Source organism: Ceratotherium simum, chromosome 38 (genome assembly GCF_057802395.1).
Source record: "Ceratotherium simum simum isolate JZ-2026a chromosome 38, ASM5780239v1, whole genome shotgun sequence".
NCBI lineage: Eukaryota > Metazoa > Chordata > Mammalia > Perissodactyla > Rhinocerotidae > Ceratotherium > Ceratotherium simum.
The window spans coordinates 26,107,899-26,130,885 of NC_141937.1; the positions used below are offsets into that span (position 1 = coordinate 26,107,899).

At 43.6% G+C, this 22,987-nt stretch overlaps 1 protein-coding gene and 1 long non-coding RNA gene across 2 annotated transcripts in view; one reads left to right on the forward strand and one right to left on the reverse strand.

The window, feature by feature from the left end:
- UST (uronyl 2-sulfotransferase) overlaps positions 1 to 12,349 on the forward strand; it is a 347,600-nt gene extending 335,251 nt beyond the window's left edge. Inside the window, exon 8 of the mRNA XM_087425210.1 lies at positions 12,250 to 12,349. Within this exon, the coding sequence (XP_087281336.1) occupies positions 12,250 to 12,311 (62 nt within the window). The 3' untranslated portion in view covers positions 12,312 to 12,349. The remainder of the gene's footprint in view (positions 1 to 12,249) is intronic.
- LOC147912270 (uncharacterized) lies at positions 1,196 to 4,889 on the reverse strand. Its single transcript, XR_015550145.1, has 3 exons — positions 4,755 to 4,889; positions 1,797 to 1,883; positions 1,196 to 1,308 (listed from the first exon to the last, which is right to left on the reverse strand). It is a non-coding gene; the product is annotated as an uncharacterized LOC147912270 (long non-coding RNA).
- Positions 12,350 to 22,987: the final 10,638 nt, after the last annotated feature.

The following is a 22,987-nucleotide window of genomic DNA, read 5'->3' on the forward strand; positions in this document are numbered from 1 at the left end:
TGTGTTTGGAAATGCTGCACTGGACGATAAAGGTTTCCTGTTGTTCCCAAGCAGGCCTGGTATAATTAACAATGGTGGATGCCAGTTGTCTATTAATGTATAGACATAAAGCATCAAGATCAGACTGGCTGGTGCCCTGAGTAGAGACACTGGTTTCCAATGGTGAGGGGGCTTAAAGCATGCTGGTGTAGGTCCGTGTGGTTTTCCCTCCGTGCTTAATGTAGTTGTGTTCTGGTCTCGTCTCCCTGCGTATCACATCTGCTGCCACCTTCAGGAAGAGGACATGCTCATCATACATTCAACTCTCAATTAAGCATAAGGTAACAACCAGGCTTAGGGACCCTCCAGGGACACTGCTTTTCCTATCTTACCTTCACTACTGTTTCAACCCTCATCAGCGCTCCATCAAAGGGTGATATGGAAAATAAGAGAAGGGACGTCCAAGCCAGACTCTCAGTTATTAGAGAAGCACTAATCATTGAGATCTTAGGAACTAAGCACATTAAAATGAAATTTCAAAGGAGATTTTTAAGATTTCTGACCACTGTATGCTCAGCTGTGTAACCGAGGATCTCAATTATCCAGATGTCTTTGTCCATCTTCAGTGGAGAGCTCAGGGATTACAAATAATAAACTCCCATTGATCCCAAATGATTGAGGAAAGAAGCATTCTAGCTAATTGTCTATTTATTTCAATAGAGTTACTCAACTCTATTAATATTGCTCTCATAATCCGTTTTCATGTCTGGCTTCCCCAACTATCCTATGAGCTCCTGTAGGGCACATTTCTTCATTGTTCTTCCCAGTAGGTACTCAGTGCCCAACATTAGGAGACATTCAATAAATGTGTATTAAATGAATAAATTAAATTTTTTCACATCCTACAGAAATATAATTCATATTAAAACTTTTCAAAATATTTCATCTTTGCTTATTCAAGTCATTCCAAGATATTAAACTTTGTATAGTTAATCATGCATTGATGCATTGAAAAGTGTCTATTCTATGTCAGTTATTTATGTTAGTTGCTGGTAAGTTTTTAAAAAGCAAGAAGACTCTTAAGCACTTGGAGTCTAGACATGGTAACTAGCATTTTCCAATGTTTGCAACGTACCCTGTCTAGTTGAGTCCTCACAGCAATTCTGAGGGGAAGACATTGTCTTCATTTTACACACATGCACACCCAAGCCTAAGAGGTGAAGTCAATTACCTGAACTCATATTGCTTACAAAGAAGCAGAGTTGGAATGCGAATCCAGGTCTTCTGATTCTAAGTCCTATACACCAAAATTCCTTCTAACTTAATGTCCTGAAGTATAGAAAACACGAGTATTAGAATAATGGAAATGACTACAATCCATTCTCATCTCAAAGCACGTTGGGGAAGCCACTTACATGCATCAGCCCCATATATGAACACATCCATCCTCTGTTTCTCTCCTCTCCTCCACTCTGCTCCCCTTTTCTATCCCCCTCCCCATGTGCACACTTCTCCTGCACACATCAGTAGACCAGAGGGGGAAACATTTTATCTCAACATAACGGTTATTTAGATTCCTGATAAATGTGAAAGCAATGTTGAAACCCATTCATTTTAAAGTGTTATCACAGAATTTGTAATGATTTTTTTTTAAATGGTATTGATTACCTGAAAGTGCACTTGAGAAAGTGACTTTATATCATTTAATAAGACTGAATTGAGTTAGGGGCAATGTTCCTGATGTTTGTCAACCAACCTACAAAGATCGGCGGGGAGGGCAAGGTTGGGCTTGGGTCTGGGATCTATGGGGCACTCACCTGGGAGGACACATTCTTGAGTTTCTCCTTCCAGAGGAATATTCTTCTGAGGGTACGTCAAACTCCTCTGATCATATCTGCCTGGCCCTGAAAGGTTTTGTACTCTGTTACTTGAAAGGAAATGCTTGTTATTATTATTATTCTCAGATTGGTCCCCAAGGAAGAGAAATAATAATGGTTCCTGAGCCAAATGTTTATTCAATGGAGAGTAAGAAAATTCAAGCCTCACTGGAGAGAAATCTTGTACTTGCCAAGCGGATGGGCAGTGGCTTCAAAAAATAAGATGTTGCAATGCTTACATCACAGGTTAAAGTACAATCCTTTAACTTCCCAGACTCCACTCTAAGTCATGATTAGTCTAATTTTAGCTAATCTAGCCAGTGGATCCTGTTCTGCATTTTATACATTTGGTGGTCAATTTGTGTCTAAGTGGTCCTCAAAAAACCCCTATCCCTCAGCAACCATGATACTTAGAGAAGAGGTAGGAACATGGAAAGGATTATCTCTAGTTCTACTTGACTAAAATGTCATTTCAAAGACAGTCCAATACAGGCCCAGGTGGTTTCCCATGTGAGACACAGAAATCCATTCTAGGTGGGAAAACAGAATACATAGGAAAATTAAAAGATCCTATAGTCTCTGCTCCCAAAGAACTAACAATCCAGTTCGGAAAGCAAGATCTAAAGAGAAGAAAAATCAAATAGCCATATAGGGTCAAATGACAAAAAAAATGACCCAGAACAATAGCCACACATTCAGGAAAGGGAGAAAAGACCATAACATCCTACAAAAAAAGTTATGGCAATATTAGTAATTTTAACAGCAGCCATGCATTCACCCCTATTTAAAAAGAGTGGAGATTTTTGCTAAAGGGTGACATGGATTGTTGACATGGTGGTGAGACCGGGGCTGTAGGTTCAATCCACCGAGCAAAGCCTGCTGCCCTAGATATTGGGGACACTATACATGGCGTTACTACTGCCACTAACCATGGAAATTGTTAAATTCATTACCTGATCCTCCTCCATTCCAAGCCAGTGTCAATAAAACAAAAAATAATGTTTTTTTCATTTTAGCCAGTTTGTTCTACTTTCTACGTCATGAAAACAAAGAAGCAAACGTTTGTCGTGCATTGTGTTTCAGCGACAGAAAGTCAAATAGGCAGTTTCCACATGTTGGTTTGTTTACAGCGCCATATGGCTCCTGTGAAGGTGGCCCTGCTCCAGCACGGTTGGAGGAGGGTCAGCTGTGTGGCCTCGGTACGATGGTCTCAGCCCAGCGGGCCCCCGCCACGGCTATTGCTCAGGCCTCTGTCCTGCAGGTTCCTGCCCTGCTCTCCTCTCCCAGACCATCCCCTGAGTCTCCTGTCGTTTAGAGGAGAGGAATGTGTTTACTTTTAAGACTAAGACTCAGAGCTTGAAACATGATTGGCTGCCTTCTATAAAGCAGAAATTTTGGCCAAACAGGGCCTGTCCAGAGAGAAATGCGTGACTTTTCATAACTAAAAACCATGTACAGTTGGTTATGAGTGATAACATCCTAGGGTGTTTTCGAATAACTTTAAGACCTTTCGCTGTTGGAAGACTGAATACCTTGGCTATTTATTAGCTCCAATTGCAAGGAGAAACTACTTTTGAAAAAAAATTCAGCTGTCTATAGTCCAAAACCATGGAAACCAGCTCTCTCTGCAAACAATGAGACTGCTTCCAGCCAAGGCAGCGAGAGATTCTCATTTCTCATGATTTTCTTCCAAATCCCAAACAGCAAATGCCTTTAAAATGCACAAAAGAGCAAGAAGCCTACTGAATTGGCAATTATTCCCGTTCCTTTTTGGTAAAGGAGGGGAAAGCATAAAAAGATCTGTGTTTTGCTACTTTAGGGCTTCCAAAGACAAGATGGCCTCAGGACAAGTTAATTCTCAGGGGAGAGAGCTGCTTGGAGCTACAGAGGGAGAGTGTTTTTGCATTTTCATGGCCAAGGTATGTTTTTTTTTTTCCGGCAAAGGCCTTGTTCCAGGGGGAAACCGAAATGTACTAGTTCCAGAATGAACCCCATAGAAACCACACTGCTTTTCGACATGGTTCTAGTCAGCACATAGTTTCCCAGTTATAAACCACCCTCCCCCTCATTCTCCAATCCCAGATAGTCCGCAGTCTGCTTTGCAAACACACTCTTGCAACAAACAGCGATAGCCCATAGAAGTTGGAATTTTAAATATGCACCAAAATGCAGGTCATGTTATCCAGGTCATCCTACAAGGCCCGATCTGTTCACCCAGTGGCTGACCCAAGCAAAACTGAGACAGCTGAGGCCTGACGCTGGTGGACACTGTCCATCACCCCGCCTCCCCCTGTCCCTAGGCCCAGGGCAGTGTCCGCGTTGACCAGAGCCCTCTGTTCACGTTGCCCAACTGGCTCATACACACGTCCAAGTCAGTGCAGAGGGTTAGCAGCCCAGGAGGGCTTGTTATCCCCTCCTGACAACTTCTCTGCTGTCCTGGAGGGGGTTAGGTTAACCTGCTGTGTTCCTGAAACATCCTGCATTGCCGCTCTCCTAGCAACCATATTCCACTTCATCTCCTCCACGGACTGAGAGCTCCCTTCCATTCACCGCTGAGTCCCTAGTCCTCAGTTCAGTGCCTGGCACACAGCAGAAGCTCAGTAACCATTTCCTGAATATTGTTAGAAAGATGATGCCCACAGAGCCCCCGGCTAACTATCCATTCATTAGAAATGAATGTACTGGTAGAATTTCAGTGAGAGAAGTATTTGAGTAAGAGAGATATTTAGAACAGAGGCAACTTGTGAAAAATCCATCAAATAGGGTTCCACCTACTTATCAGGCCTGCCCTGTGTATAATCTGTAAACTCGATAGTATCCTGGAGTTCTTGGAGAATGTGATTAAATCAACCCAGGAAAAAAAAGCTCACATACACAAGAAAATACATGCAATCTTACCTTCAATTTCAAGAGGCTGAAGGATCCATTGAAATACATTCCTGGGACCCCAGGCTAAGAACTTCTGTTCGATCTTAATTGGATACTTTCTCCGTTTCTGCTTTAGATTTCTACCTCCCTGAGGGCAGAAAGGAAATCTTGATCAGCCCTGTATCCACCACTAGTAATCACAGTTCCTTGCATATAGTAGGGGCCCAATAAGTGGTGAGTAAAAATAAAAGACACGTGTTGACAAAGGGTGAACCATTGACTATAGAGTCAGCAAGGGCATTTGTTTTAAGCAATCCACCACCAGCTTCCACATTGTCTCTCCACATGTCCACACCCAGCCCAAAGAAATGGGAGCCTCCCCACAGCTTGCAGAGCGGGGCGTAAGAGATGCTCCTGATGCTCACCCAGAGTGCTGAGTGACCCGGGGCGCTTGCCCCAGACCAGTTTGGCCTCGGTACACTGTCCTCTGTGGTGAGGGGGAGGGTTGCAGGACTGCCCCAGGGGGTGTTTTGAAAACTTCTGGGGGCACTTTTTGTTTGTCACGGTAATTACATATCACCATCGGTGTTTATTGGGTGAGACCCCAGACATTTTGCAATATGCAGTCAATTCTAGATAGCAAAGAATTGTCCAAAGTCCCAAGTGACCTCCAAATGTGCCATCAGATATGCATGTAGGTGAAAATAGGTTTCTAATCCTGTGATCCTAGATCCTAGCTCTCTGTTACATGTCATCACAAAGTCATTTTCTGCTTGGTTTGAATATACGCTGAATCTTCTGAGAAAGCAGCTGCCACTTAAGTCAATGGAAGATTGTACACTGTTTGGTTTGGAATTTTACCAAGAGCTGTTCACCCTTTGAAAACTCACAATACTGCTGTCTACACCTCTGATGGAATTTGAGTCCCCAGCACAGCACACCTGCAGGAGGCTGCATGTGAGAGCTACTATATTTATAGCGATTCAGCACAGACCTGCCAGCTCGGACTATTGCATCGTGTCTTCCGGGGTAGCTGTGCCCAAGCGTTTATGCATTTACAGGCGTATTCTGCTTTAAAATTATTTTCAATGTTTCTCCGTTATATTACAGTAAGGGAATGCTATTGGTTTTAGAAAATTATATGAATGGGTAAGTTTTATTATCTAGATATTCCATTTCAAGAGCGTAAAAGGAACATAACATATTTGCTACAACAAAGTCTGATCGTGAACTATGAAGATACCATTTAAACGGTGAATCATTAAGGATACTGTTAACTTCAAGTAACCGTGTGCTGGATGTGGCTTAAAAACAACACAAAGATAATTTTTCTCATGTAACAGTTGGTAGGTAGTTCCAACATCGGTTTCGTGGCTTCCTGAGGCGGAAGACAACCCAGGTGATCTCCACCTTTCTGTCTACTACCTTCAGTGTGCTGGCACCTCTTCCAGGCTTGCCCCTTCGTGGTTTCAAAAGGACCGCAGCCACTCAGTTTGTATCCAAAAGGAAGAGGCACTAATTTTCCCTTGCATGGCTCTTTTTATCAAAGAGGAAGACTTTTTCCAGAAGCTCTAGGGAAGACACCCTTTCCAGTTTAATTCACCAAGATTAATTAGATGCCCATGGGAATGTAATTAGATGCCCATGGCTGCAAAGGCAGCTGAGAAAGGCAGCCTGTTCAGTATTAAGCAGAGGTGGGCTCTGCTGGCAAGGATATGGCGGGAGGGTGACTATTGGTTACAATCAAAACTGTTTGCTACTCACTGTGGAATGATTACTCACCAACAAAAAACAACCAAGCAAACGAGCAAATGGTAGCTTTAAAATGACCTTATACTTCAGCAGAAGTGTGAAAAGACTATGTTGAGTCTGATGATGTTGATTCTCCGTGCCACCTTTGTTCCTACTTGCCGTAATTTGATTCCAACGCAGAGTAGTATGTGCTGTGTTCAAAAAAAGATTAAATTCTGCTGCCTCCCTCCCGGCTTTGGTGTGGATGTCAAATGAGAATATATGCAATTATACAAAACTCTTTACACATGTAAAATATTCTTGATCGGATAGCATCAATCCCAAAGAACACTTAAGGAGCATAACTGTCCATTTATTTTAAACTAAGTTTCACATCCTAAATGGGATTTAAAATGGAAAAAAATCTGCGTGAGATTGCAATTATACAATGTCACTTTCCAATTCAAACTGGAGACCTGATAGACTAAACTCTTGGATATTGAGAATGTGACCTTTTTGAAAAACACAGTACTAGAACAAAAAGAATCAGTATAGACTAAAGATGCAGTAAGCAAAAAAGAGAACAACCTGTCCTGATTTAATCCCCATTGACCATGCTCTGTTCAAGATCTAAGACACAATTAGGAACCAGAGCCAAGAGCCAAGAGTGAAGCTGTTATCTTTAACCCTGCATGGTGAGCATTTAAACGCTCTTCCGGTGTTGTGCAATGGAACCAGAGCGAAACCAGGGGTGACCACATGTCTGGACTTGCCCGAGAAGGCCCCAGCGTACTCCTCTTACTCCTTCCCTCGTTATTAATAGTGCTTCTTTCCTCCTCAAGAGTGTCCTGTGTTGGGTGGTAAATTATAAACGGTCATCTCACTAATTGATTGAAAAGTTCTAGATTATAAACATCAATTCATGCCCAGTCCCCCAGTTGTGGGGCTGAAGAAAGAAAAGCTAAAAGAAGGAGAAAGCTGTAGGGTTGGGAGTTGGAGCAGAAGGAGACTAAGCATGAAAGAAAAAAAAAAGAATCAATTAAAAAAATAAAAAAATCAATCCTACATTAGGAAGAACAAAAATCCAGAATGCCATTCCTCCAAGAAGTCTCCTCCTTGGCTAGGAGGACTGGTGGGGAAGGAAAATTGCACAACGGCCCAATGAATGGATGGCTTGTTTCCCTCCGAAGAGGCTTACAGCTGGACAGCAGTAGTCCCAATAGCAGCCCTGCTTCTCAGGCAGGCTTCCAGGGCCTCCAAGCGTTACAAGCCCTTCACAGAGCAGCGGATTTTAAAGGTGAATCGAAACTACTTTAAGACCCCTCTAGGGCAGCCGATGGACAGAATGGCGGATTGTTACTGTGGTGTAGTTGTTTTCATTCCTGCCCCAACTGCACACATGGCACCGTGGGTTCGTGACTGGTGCCGTTTGCTCTCTCTGCAAGCACGACGCGTTCTACAAAATAGGCAGAGAAGGGAGGGTGTGAACTAGATTACAGGTTCTTCTAAGTGAAATAGGAAAATAGTGACTAGGCCGTAATAAGACTAGGCAAACTGATGTGCAATTTGCTCTGCTGTTATCTCTGCGATCCAGGTAGGAGAGAGGGGAGTGACGTGTACATGAGACGGAGTTCCGTTCAATGAGTCAAAACCAAGAGTTCTTATTGGGTCAATGTCACCAAGTTCTTTGGCCAAAATAATAACACATTTTAGGGTAGCTCAGTGGTTAAGGGTTCCAGTTCTGGATCAGCTGGCCTTGACTCAAATCCCAGCTTCACCAGTTACCAGTAACTTCAGACAAGTTTCTTAATCTCCTTGCATCTCAGTTTCCTCATCTGTAAAATGGGGATAATTATCTCACCTCCCTTATAAGGTTGATGAGTGAAATGCTTAGAAGAGTGCCTGGCACATAGCAGTGCCTGTTAATGTCAGTTCTGGTGGCTGTCATCATGATTAAAAAGTGTAATTGCAAGGGTCCATTTTAATTTCTTAAATATACAACTTCCTGTGCTCAACTTAATAAGCCAGGACAACTTGGTATTTTTGGTTTTTTTCAGAGACTAGCCAGTGTTATTTTGATAAAGGTCCCAATTTTCCTCCCTTGAGCAGGCTAACAGGGAGAAAGTTTGAAAGAATAGAGCTACTATAAAACATAGTCACAGGATGGTATAGCTCTCGGGGGCTTCCGTGCTGCCCTGATTAGAAAACACTGAGAGAAGGAAGTGATAAGAAATTGATAGCGGTTAGAGAGAGTTCCCAAAGCTGGGAAGTAAGGACTGAAATGTTTTCATTCCACAAACGTCGTCTAAGCACTCTACTAGGACCTTCCCGTGCTACAAAGATATATAGGATGCTCAAGGAGTTCGTTCATCCCCTCAATTATTCCACAAATCTGTGAGTGTTTATTACAGGCCGAGAACTGTTCTAGGGGCTGGAGCTAGAACAACGAATACACCAGGGTCCCCAGCTCAGGAGCCTCTCAGAATATCGGGATGCTTACCAATGACAAATGTCAGATGCATGCTAGAATAGCTGCGGGAACTGGGGGAGCCCAGAGAAAGGGTGCCAAACTCAGTTACTTGATGCGTGAGAAGTCAATTTCAGGTTCCAACACGGCCAGAGATGCATACGGAAGAGTTTCAAAGTGGTGATCCTGATTTGATGTCAGATCGAAAAGAGCAAGAGAAGCTCAAAGTCGAGTCTCATGAGCAGTGAGGGGAGAGAGGGGCGTTGGGCGAGGCAGGGAGTACACAACACACCCTGGCTCTTTGCCAACAATCCGGTGAAGTCAGGGGTGCTGTGGTCTTTTGACAGATGAGGGACCTAGAGTTGAGTGTTTAAGTGGCTTGGTGGAAGTCTTGAGCTGCTTGGCTGTGGAGCTGGGTAAAGCAGGTTGGTGTGGCTCCAAGCCTTGGTTTTTCCACTGGCTCAGTTCCAGGAAGACGAACGGAGCCCAGCCAGGACATTGTGGAAGGACGGCTAAGAGCATATTGTTACATTCAGAATGATAGTGATATGTTTAAAATTAGATCATATTAGCAAACTTGCAACACGAGGTGCCCCTAGGTCCGCTCAAGTCTGGATGACGACTCAAGCAAGTTAAATTCATTGTCTATGGCATGATAAGCCCAAAGACAAAGTGTTCATTCACTTGGAGAAATAGAACTGCCCAATCAGATTACTAGTGACCCCTCTCTCCTTGAGATGCCCATCTGGCCCAGAGACTTATGCAAATAAGCCCTGGATGTTCGTAAAGTCTCTGTCTCCTCCAAAATGCAGATTGCCTCCTGTTCCACGCCTGCCAACCCAGATCTCACTTTCAGCTCTCTGGGTTCTTTGATTGGTTCCTTAACCATCACCCCATCCTGGGTCAGTTAAGGTTTAGATTTAACTCTAAGTTACAGAAAACTTGACGAAACAGTGGCTCCCACAAATCAGGAGGTTTCCCTTTCCTTATTGGCTCTGCTGCTAGTGCCGGTGGAGGGGCTGAGGGAGGTGAGGCTGATATCTCTGCCCATTTTTGCCGCAGTCTTGTTATGACATCTATATTCTAGGCAGAAAGAGCAGGAAGCACCAAGGAGGAATGGACAATACCTGTGTTTAGAAAGCAAAACTTGTCCAGAAATCTCCAACAGATTTCCCCTTGTGGCTGACCAATAGGTCAGAGCTGAGTCTCAAGGCTCCCCGAAAGGGAGGCTGGGAAGTATAGTTTTTTAACTGGGCGTGTGGCTGCCTCACACAAATTCAGTAAGGAAGGCCTTCATGGAAAATAGGATCAAGCCAAGACAGCTATAAAAAACTATCAACAGATCACAAATTTGTGCCATCCTGCGAGAGAACAGGCTTCCTCCGAGAGTACTTGACTTTCTCTTCCACTCACCAGCCGTGTCCCAGGGCCCACCATGTGCCAGGCTCTGGGCGGAAGCAGTAGCCGCTCACTGAGTGGACTTGAGGAGCTTGCCACCCAGTGGGGAGAGGCTCACATCCACAGTAATTACAATACACCTGTGTTCTGACTTACGGTGCAATGGTTAGGGATCTGTAGAAGTGTCAGGTAGTTTATAAAGATTTAAATCGAAATTTCTTTTTTCGTAGGAAGTGAACAAAGGGTTAATGTTTTGGTGTGTTGAAAAATGTTGGTTGTCCACTCGGTCATCACATTGTCATATAGTAAATAAACCATTTATGGAAAACGTGAGTATGGAGAATGTTTATTTGTAAAATAAGCATCAGAATTCACTAAGTGTCTGATTACATCACAGACCAGCCTTCCACCCCTGGCAGTGCTGTCTTCCGTGGTCTCCGGTACTAGAACGTTTGTGCAGAAGATTCGGAGTTCTTCCAAACTCAGCCTTTCGTCTTGGTGGCATCTTTCAATGAGATGAACTACATGGTCAATGTCAGAATCCCTTTGCCTTTTTAAGTGCAACTGAAGACTTTTACAGCCTCCATTCACGATTATGTTTCTCTGCTTCTTAACCTGGGAGCCCTCATGCAATGTGCATTGGCTTTTTCTGGTTAGACATTCACTGGGAAGTGTAAAAACGCTCAAGAAATGTGCATTCACAGAGCCTAGGCTCAGACCCCTGACTGGGACAGTGACATCATCATGAGAGGCCCTGGGAGTGGATCCAGGCCGGGAGGTTGCCCAGCCATGCCGGCAAGAGTCTCTCTCCAAGGTTCCTTGGTCAACCTGCACCAGGCAGTGGTAAGAGACCACAAAACCTTTGCCAGGCGGTTTAAATCACATGGCCCTTAAATGTGTGAGCATGTGTGTGCATGTGTACCCATGTGTATTTATTGGAAATTTTTACTTTTTTAAATATTCTGAAAAGGAAGCACATGGTGTGATATTTCCATAGGGGTAAACAGTGCTGTAGGAACCCAAGAGAGGTGCACTCAGTTGGAGGGGTCAAACAAGGCCCCTCAGAGGACGTGACATCCAAGCCGACTGAAGGATTTTGAATTCCCTTCCTTGGACCCCCACCCCGCCTCCTATTTCTACAACCCCATCCTGAAGACTGAGCAGCAAAACATCCTCAGCGGCAACCGGGGAAGAATGCAGGCTTCACATGGAACAAACCTCTCTGGACAAGTTCATTCCATTTTGTATTGATTGCTTCTCTCTGAAGCTCAGATAGTGACCTTTCTGAGCCTCCCCCAGGGCTGAGGCTTCCTGTGCAAATTGAGGAATTGTGAGATTCTCCATCTTTCCACCTGAAAGGGTAGGATTTTTTCCTTCTGTGCAGGAAATCAAGATTTCCATGACAACTTTTAAATGTCAGTTTTGTGAGTTTTAATACAAAACATTTGAAAGCAGTTTTCTGTTTGGCTTACCTATCATGATTTGACATTAAATTTCAGTATTTTTATTGTTTTTGACCATGTTAACTTTAGAAGGCTTCACTGTGGATTTCTTTTCATATTATCCTAAGGATTTCAAAAAGTTTTAATAGAGGCTCAAGCTATGTTCTAAGAATTGGTTGAAAAACATACTCATTTCTGGTTCCAGACCTGTGACCACTACTGTAGCCAGACGAAAGCCCTGGACACAGCCTTGGCCCAGCCCGGGAACAGGGGAGGGAGATTAAGAAGTGAGGCAAAGAGAGGGTCTGAGAGGGCCCCAGGCAAGCGTTAGAAGTACCAGAAGGCAAGGCTGTGAATGCAGCAAGCAGGCCATGGGCTTCCCCACCATGTTCAGAGTCACAAGGGGTTGAAGGATTCTTCAAGAATCTCCTAATTCCTCACTGCACATCCTTGCTAACTGATCCCCTTGCTATCGGCCTTCCTCCAGGGTTTGCAACAAGCAGCCACAGTCCTGGGATCATTGTCCAGCTGGGTGGCTTCTTAAGGTGACAAGGAGGAGATACAATTATGCACATCGCCAAAGATCTTTGGGTCCTCTGGTATGCTTTCTTATGGATTTGCTGGTGTGGTCATGTCACTAGTTAGTGGTTTACTGGTTTAAAATTTCTTATTTTAATATTTAACCTAAAGGATTGAAATGTTGCTAGATTATCCAAATGTTATGCTACTCAAGTGGCCATTTTCAAGGAGCTGGAAGGACTTCAAGTGAAAATGTTGATCCTATCAGGAAGTAAATTGCTTACTTAGATGGGAGGGTATTTAACGCTGCCCTGAGCCTCTAGATTATTGTTCACTCTCCTAGATGGGGCCATCTCGTTTTCGTGACAGGCTGCTGAGTGTTGCCTGTCGCTGTGTTCCCTTCCGCTGGCCCAGCTCTATTCTTACCCCATTGGATTCAGGCTGTTAATGGGCCAGTCTGGAGTTTCCCCAGGAAGCCACTCCACTTGCTGATGTTCAGGATGTGGGTTCTGGGTCAGTTCTGAGCCGCCCTCACTTTTGAGAAGCTTAAGTAGAGCCCTAACCCCCCCTCGATTGTTCTTTCTCTCTTTTCCTCACTCCCCAGGTTCTGCTGAGCGGACAGAGAGACTGTGACCTGGGAACGCAGCATTGTATTGAAAGCCTACTGTGGGAAGGCTCTGTGCGAGGTGCTTCAGATACAATTTCTCTTTGAAGCTTCATAAAAACCTAGAAAGTGGATCCTATTATAATTTCCATTTGGTAGATGAGGCAGCATGTTCAGAAAAGGTAAGTAACAAGTTATATGGCTAATATGGGTAAGTCTGGTTCCAGACCGTGTTCTTCCCAGTCACACTGTGCTGGGCCCTGAAAGTTCCAAATTGTCCTGAATTCCTTAGACACTCTTGTCAAGAGTGGGCAGGGATGGAGACGAGAAGACAGAATAGCTGCCGTATCTTAGGGCATCTGAGATAAGGCCAAGACACCAAAGATCAGGTGCTACTGAAAGGAATTTTCTTGGAGGCTGTTAGTAACCCAGACAATGGTTGCTGGTGGTTACAGAATAGCCATGGTTCTTCCAGAGGGCTAATATCCATAATGACAGTAATGGAGAAGCCCTTGGCTGGTTTAGATATTCGATAAGAACTAAGAGAAATGATACTTTGGTCTGCACTAAGATGAGGCAGATAAGATTAAAATGCTTTGCTCCTGGAGGGAATCACGTCATCTCCAGGTGTTTGTCTTGGTTATCTGGTGCTCATCAAAACTATAGTTGGTAGTTATCTCTCTTCTTTTTTTTTTTTTTTCCAAATGACTTAGATTTAATCATCAGAAGCAAATGAAATGGAGCATTTACAATAGAGAAGAGAACACGTCGGTGCTTTATGCAAAGAGAGGGTCTTCAGGCTGCCCCCCAAACTGATCCCTACCAAGCAAAGATGCCTGCAGTGGCCCTAGCAGTCTGTCCCAAGAAAGGGGAGGAGGTCCTGTGGGCTTAGGTCCCCTTGCCTGCCACTCACTCCTGATCAGCTTTAGAAGCCCCCCAGGCCCTCTCTGGTCATCACTCTTTGTTTTATGGCTCAGGCAATGTCATCAACCTGCAGAGCAGGACTGCTGTGTCCATGGTGGTCTTTGCAATTTCTCAGCCAATGGCTACCAGATGCCTAGTTCTTTCATGTCCTCCAAGGTAGCCATGCCACCATGCCTACCCCAGGTCTCACAGTTCTCCTGGAGGTGGTTGGCCCTAAAGGAGGTAAGCATGAAGCTTATCTCTACCACACCTATTTACAAAAATGATTTGATATGGGGAACTGTAGAGAAGAAGACATAATAGAAGGGAAGATTCAGTGCACTGAGCCTCTGAAAAGGGGAGTCAATGAAATCTAAGCTTCTCCAGAATAGTTTTGGGGTGGGTTGTACAACTTAACTTGAGGGAATATGGCCCAATGTAGTGCTTCCCATTCTCTTTGCTGTCACAGTACACAGAGAATATGATCATATTTGAACCCACAGTGGGGGACAAGATAAAGAGGTATGGCCACTCACAGCCAGAAGCAACAGGCCAGCAAGCTCTGGAAGCCCCAGACCCCACCTGGCCGAGAACTGGGGGGCCAATGTCTGGGCACACCACTGGGGCCTCTGGACTAGTCAATAGAATGATCTGATGACAAGTGAGAGGGGCCCAATCCTATTACCACAGGTGTGGGTATTTCTCCCTTGGGCAGCTCAGGAACAAACACAGCTCTCTGGGATCTGGAGCAACCTCCTAAAACTCTCCCTCTCTGAGCCTAAACCCCACCTCAGTCCAATCCTGAACTCTTAACAGTGAGGAAGGGTCCTTTTGATGACACATTATCAATTCTGTCTCTCTCAAATAGCCGGCATGTGAATAGCTCACTAAAGACAGCATATGAAGGAGGAGAATTTCTCTCTGATTCACATCATTACTGGGCGTTTTGTAGTAATCTCTTCTTTGCATCTTTGGAAGAAGACTGCTGTATTTTAAAATGTGACATCCCACCAAAAGGTCGCAAGATGTATCTTCTGTTGTACTTTGGATAATCCCCAATCCCACCTTGCCACATCTCAGGTCTAATGTAAAATGTTGATCTATAAAGTTTTAAGTGAGCATATTTTTTATAATTTATTGTGCCTTCAATTAAATTTATGGTATAACTAGATATCACAAAGATATGTGGTATCCCTGACTGTAGAACCACTACTAAAAATAACCTAACAAAAGAAAAAGTGAACTGAACTTGCTTATATCTGTTTATCCAATTGAATTTGGTAAGTAGTTTTGATATGACCCAGCAATCCTACTCCTAGATTTATATACCCAAGAGCAATTTGTGCATAGATCTGCCAAAAGACATGTACAAGAATACAAAAGACATATAGCAGCTTTATCCATAAGATCCCCAAACTGGAAACAACCCACATGTCTGTCAACAATAGAATAGATAAATAAATTGTGCTACGTCCATATAATGGGACACTACTCAGCAATAAAGTTTACAAACACTCGCAACAACACGGATGAATCTCATGGACATTATCTGAATCTCACAGAAGCCAGACATCAAAGAGTCTAATTGTATGATTTCACTCATATGACATTCAAGAACAGGTGTCTGGAGGGGTTACCTCCAGGTGGAGTAGCAGAGATTGACTGGAAAGAGAACAAGGAACTTTCTGGACACGTGTGCTATGTCTTGATCTGAGTAGTAGTTACAAAGGTGGACGTGTATTTAAACACTGAGCCACATTGGTCCATTGCTTGTATCACTGTTTGTACCAAAATGTACCAAGATTGGTACATCTTATATACTTTACTGTATGTATATTATATCTCAATAAAAGGTAAAAAGAAAAATAGATTTGACATGGATTTACTTCCTTGGAAAATTCCCCCAGTGACCCAACTTTTGTTTGTATTAAAAAAAAAATGTTAGGGGCTGGCCAGGTGGCACAAGCTGTTAAGTGCATACGCTCCGCTGCGGCGGCCCGGGGTTTGCTGGTGCAGATCCCTGGCGTGCACCAACGCACCACTTCTCAGGCCATGCCGTGGCGGCATCCCATATAAAGTCGAGGAAGATGGGCACGGATGTTAGCCCAGGGCCGGACTTCCTCAGCAAAAAGAGGAGGATTGGCAGATGTTAGCTCAGGGCAGATCTGCCTCACAAAAGAAAAAATAATGTTAGCAGTTGACCTAGGCAAGGCCAGGACTCTGGGAGAGAAGCAAGGATTAAACATTACATCAGGATCATCCGGAAAAACCATTGAGTGAAATTAGCAGATACTTCCTCTGCTGACCTGGTCCATCTTAAAGTCTCAATTTAGGGCTCATTCTACCCTGTCTGTCTTCCACTTTCTTATCTGGGGCTTGTTATGGGCTGAATTGTGTCTCCAAAATTCGTATGTTGAAGCCCTAACCCACAATGTGACTGTATTTGGAGACAAGATCTTCAAAGAGGTAATTAAGGTTAAATAAGGTCACTGGGTGGACCCTAATCCAGTCTTTCCAGTGTCCTTATAAGAAGAGGAGATTAGGGCACAGACGCACACAAGGGAAAGACCATGTGGAGACACAGGGAGAAGATGGCCATCCGCAAGCCAAGGAGAGAGGCCTCAGAAGAAACCAACCCTGCCAACACCTTGATCTTGGACTTCCAGCCTCCAGAACTGTGAGAAGATAAATTTTCATTGTTTATGTCCCCCAGTCCATAGTACTTTGTTATGGCAGCCCTGGCAGACTTATACAGGTTCTTTCCCTGGTTAAGACAGCTCACATTCCTGCTCTTGCTTCCTGCCGGCTGTGGCTGCTTCACCTACGTAGCCCTAACTTTATCCTTAATCTGTGTCCAGACCTCCATTCCAGAAGATATTTGGCATTCTGGACCCAGGACATAAGCCAAGAGCAAACCACTTGAGACAAACAGGAAGCCCAAGCCCTGTTTTCTGAAAGAGGAAAGCGTGGAGAAGGGAGTTGAACAAACTCACAATAACCCAAGCAACATCTCAGTCTCCTCAGCTTCAAGCTTCTCCCCAAGGGAACTAATTATTCTGCCTGACTGGGGGACTTTGCTAAAAAAAGAGAGAGAAGTGGGTGATCGAGCAGATGAGGCCCAGAGTGTCAGAGAGCTGTGTGTTTTCACGTTAACATTGGTAAAACCGTCAGAGACTGAATTCTACCTCCAGAAAGATGGGGTAGATGTGATTTTCCCTGTTCCTTTTGCTAAGCACACCTGGAAACCCTGGACGTTGTGTATAAAACCATGTGAGGTGGAAAGAAGAGGGCAGATCGGCCAGAGGCCTTGGGACCCAAAGAATGACACAGCGGTGAGCTCCCCGGATTTTCTTTTTCCTCACGTATCAGATTTGGAGGTGAAGAAGTGGGCAGATGCTGGGAAATGCCGGTGGGCACGCACAAAAGAAAGGCCCAACTAAAGCCTGCTCTCTCCAGCCAGAGGACCCGGATCGGGGCAGACTAGTAAGACAGGTTATTTTAGACAACTGTTCTTCTCTGGTCAAACACCACAGAAAAAACTGAGGCCCCACCCATGCCAGGAAAGGCCAAAGGGGGAGCCTAGACCTTCGTCTTTACAGGCTGCAGTGAGGTACCCCAACCCAACTCCCTCCCATATTCCACACCAGGGGGACATCAGAGAAAGCAGGAGGAAGCCAGACTTTACCCCACCGAGTACCAACACCACCAACCACAGCAGAATGCACAGTGTTTACAAGCCTACAGAACAGATATCAAGACAGACCATATCCTGGACCATCAAAAAACAACTCAAAAATTTAAAAGAATTGAAATCATAGAGTGTGCTCTCTGACCATAATGGAATCCAATTGGAAATCAAAACAGAAAGATAACAGGAAAATCTCCAAACACTGGAAACTAAATAAGAGTGGGTGACTGTGTCCTCTCAGTGGACTGACCCTCTGATCATTACATAATCTCTTTATCTGTCTCTGGTAATTTGCTTTGCTTTGATGTCTACTTTACCTGATATTAATATAGCCACTCCCACTTTCCTTTGATTGATGTTTGCGTGATATATCTTTTTACTTCCAACCTGCTTGTATCATTATATTTGAAGTGGGTTTCCTGTAGACGGCATATAGTTGGGTCATGTTTTTTAATTCATTCTGCCCATCTCCTTTTTTGAATTGGTGTATTTACACCGTGTACAAGCACTGAATGTTTCTATCTAAGATCGAGAACAAGACAAGGATGTCTACACCCTCTACTCTAATTCAACATAGAGTTCTGATTTGACTGCAAGTTCTAGCTAGTGCAGTAAGGCGAGAAAAGAAAATAAAAGATGTACACATCAGAAAAGAAGAAATAAAACTGTCCCCATTTGCAGATGGCATGATTGTCTACATAGGAAATCTCAAGAATCTACAAAAAAACTCCTAGAACTAATTCGTGAGTTTAGCAAGGTCACAGGATACAAAATAAACATACAAAAACCAATTGTATTTCTATACACTAGCAATGAACACGTGGACACTGAAATTAAAAATATAATATCATTTACTATTGCTAAAAAAAGTTAAATAGGTATAAATCTAGCAAACTATACATAGGATCTGCATGTTGAAAACTGCACAATACTGAAGAGAGAAATCAAAGAAGATTTAAATAAATGCAGAGACATCCTTGTTCGTGGATTGGAAGACTCAATGTAGTAAAGGTATCAATTCTCCCCAAATTGGTGTACAGGTTAAATGTAATTTCTATCAAAATCCCAGCAAGAATTTTGTAGATATAGACAAAATATTATTCCAAAATGTATATGAAAAGACAAAGGAAGTAGAATAGCTAAAAAAAAATTAAAAAGAAGAATAAAGTGTGGGAATCTGGAGCCGGCCTGGTGGCATAGTGGTTAAGTTCACACACTCTGCTTCGGCAGCCTGGGGTTCACAGGTTCGGATCCCAGACGCAGACCTACACACCATTCATCAAGTCATGCTGTAGCGGTGTCCCGTATACAAAATAGAGGAAGATTGGCACAGACGTTATCTCAGGGCCAATCTTCCTTACCAAAATAAAGTGTGAGGAGTCTATCTGATTTTAAGACTTATTATGGAATAAGTAATATTATATAATAAGTAATCAAAACTGTGTGATATTGGCAGAAGGCTAGGCAAATAGATCAATGGAATAGAATACAGAACCCCGAAACAGACACACAAATATGCCCAACTGACTTTTGACGATGATGCAAAAACAATTCAGTGGAATCAAGGTAGCCATTTTCAACTAACAGTGCTAGAGCAATTGCACCTCCATGGGCAAAAAGTGAACCTAGACCTCAGTCTCACACCTTCTATAAAAATTAACTCAAAATGACCACAAACTTAAATGCAAAAATATAAAAATTTTAGGAGAAAATCTTTGACATCTAGAGCTAGGCAATGCATTTTAGACTTGACACCAAAAGCACAATCCATAAAAGAAAAATGGATAAATTAGACTTCATCAAAATTTAAAACTTTTGCACTACACAAGACCACGTTAAGAAGAGGAAAAGACAGGCTACAGACAGTGAGAAAATATTTGAAAACTACACATCCAACAAAGAACTAGATATAGACCATATAAAGTACCCTCATAACTCGACATTAAAAAACAATCTTAGGAAATGGGCAGAAGACATGAAGAGATATTTCACAGAAGAGCTATACAGATGACAAGCACTTGGAAAGATGTTCATCTTTAGCCATCAGGGAAATGCAAATTAAAACCACAGTGAGATATCACTACACACCTATCAGGATACCAAGGATTTAGAGAAACTGTGTCACTCAAACGTTGCTGGTGGGAATGTACAATAATGGTACAGCCACTTTTGAGAACAGTTTGGTAGTTTCTTTAAAAAAAAGTAAGCCTGCAGCTACCATATGACTCAGCAATTGCACTCCTGGGCATTTATCACAGAGAAATGAAACTCGTGTTCACGCAAAAACCTGGCCACAAATTTTTATAGCAGCTTTATTCATAATAGTCGAAAACTGGAAACAACCTGTATATCCTATAACGGGTGAACGGTTCAACAACCAGAAGTGAAGCGCAGCTCTGGGTGATACTCAAGGTCTGTTCAGAAGAGGTCCTCCCGGCTGTGTGTTGGCTTCTCCTTGTAAACGAGCCGTAAAGGAAAAGCTGATGAGTCCTACTTTTCTGAGCCCTGTGCTCCTGATTCCCAGAAAGGTGGGGAGTGTGGCACAGACACATTTCAAGAAATGAAAAGACTCTCCTTCAGTTAAACATCGGGTCCCCCCTTGCTTCTTTAAACGATGGAAGGAGCTCATCTTTTGACTTCTGCCCGGTTTCATGATATCCTCAGTAGACAGATGGGGTGGAGATGAACACATGTGCAGAATAGCTCCTCCTTTCTGCCCAGAGCACTGGGAAGGAAGTGCAGCCCACCCAGGGCTGGGGCATCAGCAGGAAATGACCCTGGGAAGGGCACAGGGAGTGACTGACCAGTGACAGTTCACGGCCCCGACTTCTCAGAGGTTGGTCCCAAGGTCTAAGGAAATGCTCGGTTCTTGCCCTGCGGGTGAGGCCACTGGCTTGACCTACCTCTTCCCCTTCTCTATCCTTGACATTGCCTAGAGGGGAGGAAGTAGAGCAAAGGTCTAAAAAATAGTGAGAGAGTCTATTATCAGCGCTAACGTCTGACCTCGGATCTGTGGCTTCAGTGCAGAACTGAAACCAGGAATAGATAAGGTGCACCACAGTACCTCTTAAGTTTTTCACCAAAGTGTATGCCCCAGACATAGAGGAGAGGAAGTACATACCGCCAGGGGTTCCCAGGGTGCAGCCTGAGGCAATCCACCACACACTAAAAAATTTCTTTGAGGTTGCATGTTTGCAAAAGACTCCATACCATATCCGTTTTATCATTGTAAAAAATGATGTGTTGAATTACTCACTATCAAGCAACCTGACCATTCACAGAGATGACCATGCTCAACTCACAGCTTTGGGTGTAGAGGTCATGTCATGCTGTAGCTGAGCGTCTGGACTCTGGAACCAAACTGCCTGGATTAAAGTGTGCCTCTTCCTCTTGCTAACTGGATGACCTTAAGCAAGGTCCTCATCTTTCTGTGACTCAGTTTCCTTATTGGTATAGTGAGGATAACAGCAGTGCTTACTTCATAGCCTTGTTGGGAGGATTAAAAGAGTTAATGTGGGGGAGGGTGGGAGGGGTAAAGAGGCACATACAAATAGTGACAGATGGAAACTTGACTTTTGGTGGTGGACACGATGCAGTCTACACAGAAGCTGAAGTATAATGATGCACACTTGAAATTTATATAATGTTATTACCAATGTGACCTCAATAAAATTTCAAAAAAGAGTTAATATGCATCAAAGACTTGGCACGCACACTCCATACATGTTAGTTTTTATCATTACGGGTTACTCTCTGGCATTTCACATTGGTACATAGATCCTACTTGAAAAGCAGTTGATAACACTGCAGAGATAAACTTGCAAGGTAAAAATACTGAAAATTATTCCCATGTCCTGATAGCGAATTTAGAGATAAAGCAGCATGTTTTTGTTGTGTTGGCAAGAATGTTTGGGCTCAGACTTGTACTTTGGCTGCTTTAAAGGGACAGTTCCGAATCCCTTTAGTAATTAAACCTGTCTCCCCCTTTCCACCATGCTGACAAAGGATTTGTACTCCATGAAACACTGAATAATATCAATGAGACTATTCAGTTAGGGCCCTGCGGTTTCTGTGTGTCAACACCCTGCGTCCTCCCCCTTTTTAATAAATGGATAAATACTGTATTTCGACGATGGTGACACTCTCCATATCCTCCACGGCGGCTACTTTGTTGGCTACACTCGGGAAGTCTGAGGGTTGTGGGGAATGTTAACAGGGTTCAAATCCGGGCCTTTTGTGGCAGGCTCTTCATTGGAATGTGGCTGGATGCGAACCTTCTGAAGCTGGCCCAAGTTAAACACAGGATTTGTCACACATGGCAATGACATAAAACTGGTGTATGATGGTGCCTCTGGTTTTTCTGAAGTGTGAGACCCTAGCCCAACCCTCCGAGTTAGGGCCCGAGAGGTCTGTATTGGGGTGGCCGCTCTAGAAAGTTACCTTCTAATCAAATGCCCTTAGAAGCCAGAATCATCTGTTGTGTGCAGGGAATGGTCACCAGCTGTTTTCTGTTTCCACCGAGGGCAGGACGGGAGGAAATAAAATGGATCAAACAGCACAGACAGGATTTAGCTCAGATACAAGAGAAAACATCCTGACAGTGAGAATTATTGAACCGTCGGGAAAAGCTGTGTGGGGAAGCGTGGAACCCTCTTCTTTGAATATCTTCTTTAAAAACCTCAACATGGGTGGAGAGAAAGAAGGTTCTCTCTGAATCAGTGATCAACAGCCAACATTCCAATAAAGGGGGTACCTATTGACTAACCCCTGATTTTCTGAAATATTGGTGGAGGATGAAAGGCCTTCCCAACTGAAAAATGTACCACACGCTCACATAATCTCGGTTAATGGCCTTCTCTTTTAAAATGTAAATACTGCCAAGTGGTCACTTATATGAGCCATTCCCTCCAGTGTGAATCACCAGAATCAGAGAACCTCCTAAAACCCAACCAGGATGCTTCCCCCAGGGACTGAAGGTTAATGAACTCAGGAGAGTCCATCGTGGACTATAAGCTGAGGGGAGCCCTGGGTGCCAGAAAGAAAGGGAGATGATGAAGTCGGAAAGGATGAAAGGGAAACAGGAAGACCTTAGAATCACTCCGAGTCTTCTTCATGGTTTTGTCAAAGTGTCCACCAACCCATACAACTGCTGAGGAACGCTGAACATGCTCTCGTGCCCATCTCTGGCTCCGTGCTATGAATTCCTAATGTGGGAATTAGAAGATGGTCAAGATTCTTTCTTGACTTATCATCTCTGATCCTGGGATGCCTCTATTTCCCAAAAAAACCACACACTCTGTCTTCAAGAGAAGCTCAGAGATTCCCAAAGGGGAGGAGCCGTGACATGGGTAAGGACAAAATGGAATCATTAAACGATATACGGTGTTGAGTCACCATAGAAGGACTGGAATTTTCAGTAAGAAAAGAAAGAGGTTATATATCATTTAATAACAGTAGCTGACATTTATGGAGAACTTAATATGTGCCAGGAAAATAGTCCAAGTGCTTTTT